The sequence below is a fragment of the Myotis davidii genome, unplaced genomic scaffold (assembly GCF_000327345.1).
Source record: "Myotis davidii unplaced genomic scaffold, ASM32734v1 scaffold69, whole genome shotgun sequence".
In the NCBI taxonomy this organism is placed as follows: domain Eukaryota; kingdom Metazoa; phylum Chordata; class Mammalia; order Chiroptera; family Vespertilionidae; genus Myotis; species Myotis davidii.
The window spans coordinates 3325568-3329727 of record NW_006300363.1 but is presented as its reverse complement, the minus strand read 5'-3'; the positions used below and the strand labels follow the sequence as shown (position 1 = coordinate 3329727).

General features: G+C 56.1%; 1 protein-coding gene across 1 annotated transcript; it reads right to left on the bottom strand.

Moving 5' to 3' along the window:
• Positions 1 to 2836: 2836 nt before the first annotated feature.
• LIMD2 (LIM domain containing 2) lies at positions 2837 to 4155 on the bottom strand (the record flags this gene model as incomplete). The annotated part of the gene is made up of 3 exons (XM_006776750.1): positions 2837 to 3702; positions 3774 to 3913; positions 3997 to 4155. Coding segments are annotated over 3 exons (459 nt in total), but the record flags the coding sequence as incomplete, so codon positions are not given.
• Positions 4156 to 4160: the final 5 nt, after the last annotated feature.

The window sequence follows — 4160 nt, the reverse complement described above, 5'->3', positions numbered from 1 at the left end:
TTCCCTTCTTGCTCCTCCGTTGGGGGAGGAATGGCATCAGGGGTCTGGGAGCCAGTATCTCCAAGCAGCTTAGAGTTGGCCTTATTTACCTCAGCCTGGGCGCTAGTCCTTTCTTCCGGCCCCTCCCCTCCAAAATGTGCCTATTGCTAGAGCTCCTCCCTCTCAACACCCAGTTTCCTTGGGAGTTGTCATTAAAGGAAAAAAAAAAAGCCAGTGCCCAGGGATGGGTGTCTCCAGGGAGCTGAGGATTAGCGCCAGGCAGCTCATTGCCAGCCATGCCCACTTCCCTGCGGGCACCAGAACAAGCCAAAGCCTTCGTTGTATGTTGACGATGCACTTTTATGAATGTAGTTTCTATCGCTGTTTTTAGCCTTTTCACATCATGTAATGTGAGGCCTTGTACTTGTTAATTTATATCTCAGATCATATTTGGTGGTTTATATATATCACTTCTAGACTGTTACAGGTGATGGACGCCTCGAGAGACAGAAAAATGAAAGCAGGTTTTGCAGGAATGTGTTGCACGGTGCCAGTTAGGCCTGGGCCCATTTCCATCCTTTTCTCCTGGGGGTGTTTGTTAGGCACCCCCAGCCCGGCCCTAAGACAGCGAGCATATGCTCCTGCCTCCACCTCGGCCCTTGCCCAGGGTGGGGACCAGTCCCTCATCTCGACCAAAGCTGCGTAGTGGCAGCTCGGCCTCTCCACGACCCTGTCCTGATGGCTCCACCACTCTTCTTGGGCCCACACCCCTGTCCTGTCTCCATTTCCCAAGAGGAAACAGCATGCACAGTGCCGGAGCTGACAAGACGAGACGACTCTGTGTCCCAGGTTCAGGCTCTCACAGAGCCCCGCTCCCCCTGCCCCAGGGTCTTACCTCACAGGGAATGTGTTTTTAAAAATTAATTTGCAAACAAACCAACAAGCCATGCACTCAAAAAAGAAAACCAACAACCAAGACCCTGATATTTGTGCCAAAAATGTGGACATGCTGGCTCAGCATCCTCAGGACCAAGCTATTGCTTAATTTTAATTTATTATTAAATAATCCAGTTGAAAAGTTGTGGGCTTAGAACGGCCTGGGTCCAAAGGTTCTGAAGGGCAGTTCCCAGCAGCTCCAGGTTGCTGTGGGAAGGGCCATGTGCCATTTGCTCATCATTCCGTGGGGGTATGTCAGCCTTGGCCAACCCAGCAGAGGCCAGGGCTGGGGAGAGTCTGCCCTCTGCCACCCTCCTGCCCCTCCCACCCACCTCAGCTCTGTGTCTGTGTCTGAATTGTGGGTTGTGCAGAAGAACCTGCAGCCATAGTTATTTGACTATATCTTGACCGAGGGCTTGCAGAGCAAAGCCAGGCCAGTGTCGTGCATTACTTAAATAAAAAGGGATCATTTATACCCAAGGGGTCCCGTGACAGTGCTTTGGGTTGCAGGGTGGAGGGAGCAGGTGTTTCCCTGGGAGGTGCCAGGCATAGTGCCTGTTAACAAATTTGGGCCCCTGAGAACTTGAACTGACTCCAAGAGGGAGTCCTGGGATGGAATGACGTGTCTGGTACCACTGCTAGCTGAGATGGCACCTCCCCTTCTCGCTTCCAGGGGCTCTGCTGATGGCAGTTCTGTGAGGGCTGATTTACCGACATGTCACTGGCAGCCCCCACTGTCACCAGTGGCTGGGTTCCAGCCCAGGGGTTTTCCCTCAGTCCCATTCTTTCAAGGCCGGAATCAGGTGCCTCCAGGAGCCGTCTCTCTGGTATCTCCCCCTGGTCTGAGGCTGTTGCTTAGTTCTGGGCAGAGAGAGACAATCCTTGTCCCTATCTGAAGCTCCTGATGCAGAAGTCGGGCCTGCCTTGAGTGAGGCTCTCGGAGGACCCATTCTGCTGCTTCAGGGGGCAAAGTCTACTTCACAACAGTGGTCCATCTGCCACCAGAGCTAGAGGCCTCACTCTCTACCCTGTCCTAGGGGCATGAGGCCACTTAAGAACTTGAGTATATGGGGCAGTGGCAGCAAGTCCCCAGGAGCCTGCCCTCTTGCTCTACCTTCTTACATGGCTCACAGGCAATTTGGGGAAATGGTGACAGCTGGGTCTGGGGTGGGACAACCCAGACTTCTTGCCTCTATTGGGTTTGGGGGTGGTTTTGGGTCCTCCCAAGCTTGCCTTGTTGTCCCTCAGAGGGGGCAGGCAAGCTGTTTGGACTACCTGGGACAGTGACCATGGCTGCCCCACTCATTGGAGCTTGAAAAGGCAGGGTGAGATCTGCTGATTCTCTCCATCCCTTACTGATTCCAGGACAAAAGGGGCCTGGACCAGGGCTCAGCAAAGGGTTCTGCTTTATACCCCAACATATTGAAGTGCAGTGAAGTCAGGCACTATCACGCACTGATGGCCTGACCCTCTTAACCAGGGGTCCTCAAACTACAGCCCGCGGGCCACATGCAAATACAAATATTGTATTTGTTCCCGTTTTTTTACTTCAAAATAAGATATGTGCATAGGAATTTGTTCATAGTTTTTTTTTAAACTATAGTCCGGCCCTCCAACGGTCTGAGGGACAGTGAACTAGCCCCCTGTTTTAAAAGTTTGAGGACCCCTGCTCTTAACCAACACCAAGGTGAAGGACAGGAGTTTCAGTTATAAATCCAGAGTGGTTGGACAGCATGGAGACCTGGCTGGGAAGAGGACACCCTTTTTCTCAGGCTGACTGGTATTTCTGATACCCATCACTGTCCCCCATCAAGGCCAGATGCGCTCTGAGCTGACCCTGCCCTCCCCCCTTCACCTTTGCATGACGAATGTGTCCCTGTCCCCCTTAACCCCCCAGCCAGTCAGACCACATAATACAGAGTCAGGATCTGTTGAAACATGTTTAAAACAGGGTTGATCACAAGTCAGAACCAGCAGGAAGAAGGGAGTGTGGCCCCCGCCAGATCCCTGCCGGTCTCTGTGGCTCTCAGCCTGGCAGGTGCTTTAGCTTCTGCTGCTTGATGTGCACGGGTGGTGTGCGATGGTCCCAAGCCCCACTGGGGCGTGCCCTGCCATTTCCCTCCCCTCCCCCACAGAGCCCTGGTGGACCTGCGAGGCCGCGCAGAGGCACTCCGGCTCTCCTTCCTCCGAAGTCTCCATGGCTCAGAACCAGGCTAAGGACAGAGGTAGATGGGGAGACAAAGGGGCCCGCAAGGGCCCCAGGTGGCAGTGAGGGAGCTTAGGACCCTGAGGGGGGCATGCTGACTCCTTGCTGGAGCAAAGGCACCTAGATAAGGAAGCTGGGCTTGGGGGCCTCCCAGGGAGCCAGGGGGTGCGGTGGGATAGGGTGAAAGAAGCAGGAAGCAGGGTGGTGAGCAAACCCCAACCCTGGTTCCTAAGTCACCACCCACTGAGGGAAAATGAAGGAATCCCGGAGCAGAGCCCTGCCCCATAACCCTCTGCTGGAGCAAGAATGCCTCAACCCTTCCCATCCTGTCTCCCCGCGTGAGCCCAGGTCCAATCTCTTTCCACACTTCCCACTGTCCTTGCTCCAGGCTCCCGCAGAGGGCGTGGATGGTCAGAGGGCCTTAGGCTGTCTTGGTGCTGGGGTCCACTTCCTTGTGGGCCCAGAGCTCCTTGTGCTGCTTCCGGCCGAAGCCCTCATCGTAGTTGCCTTTGCTCTTAAACAGCTGCTGGAAGTGGGGTTTGCAGTAGAACTCCCCGTGCAGCGCCGCGTAGTTGCCCAGGCTGCAGAAGCAGAACAGTGTGGTCAGGTCGGGTCAGGGCTGGAGGCGGGCGGGGGCAGGGCAAGGGCGCACCTCAGCTTGGAGTGGCAGTGCTTGCAGCAGAAGCAGGAGTTGTGGAAGATGAGCTTGTCCGCCACCAGCCGCTCCATGGGGTACACGGTCTTCTGGCAGGAGGCGCAGGTTTCTTTCACCTGGGCCCGCAGGCTGAAGGACTGTGGGAGGGAGACTCAGCCCGGGCTCCGACCAACCGACCGGCGCCTGTCCCACCTCCCCCGCGCTTCACTCCCGGTCCTACCTTGGAGCGCTGGACAGTGCTGGGGCCACCGCCGCCTTTGGCTTCCTGAGGGAGAGGGCCAGTCAGGGCAGGGGCAGCGGAGAGAGGCCCCCGACTTCCACGGGGGTCACCAGCCCAGGTCCCGGGGGCACTCGAGGGGCGAGGGGCCAGGGTGGCAGGCAAGC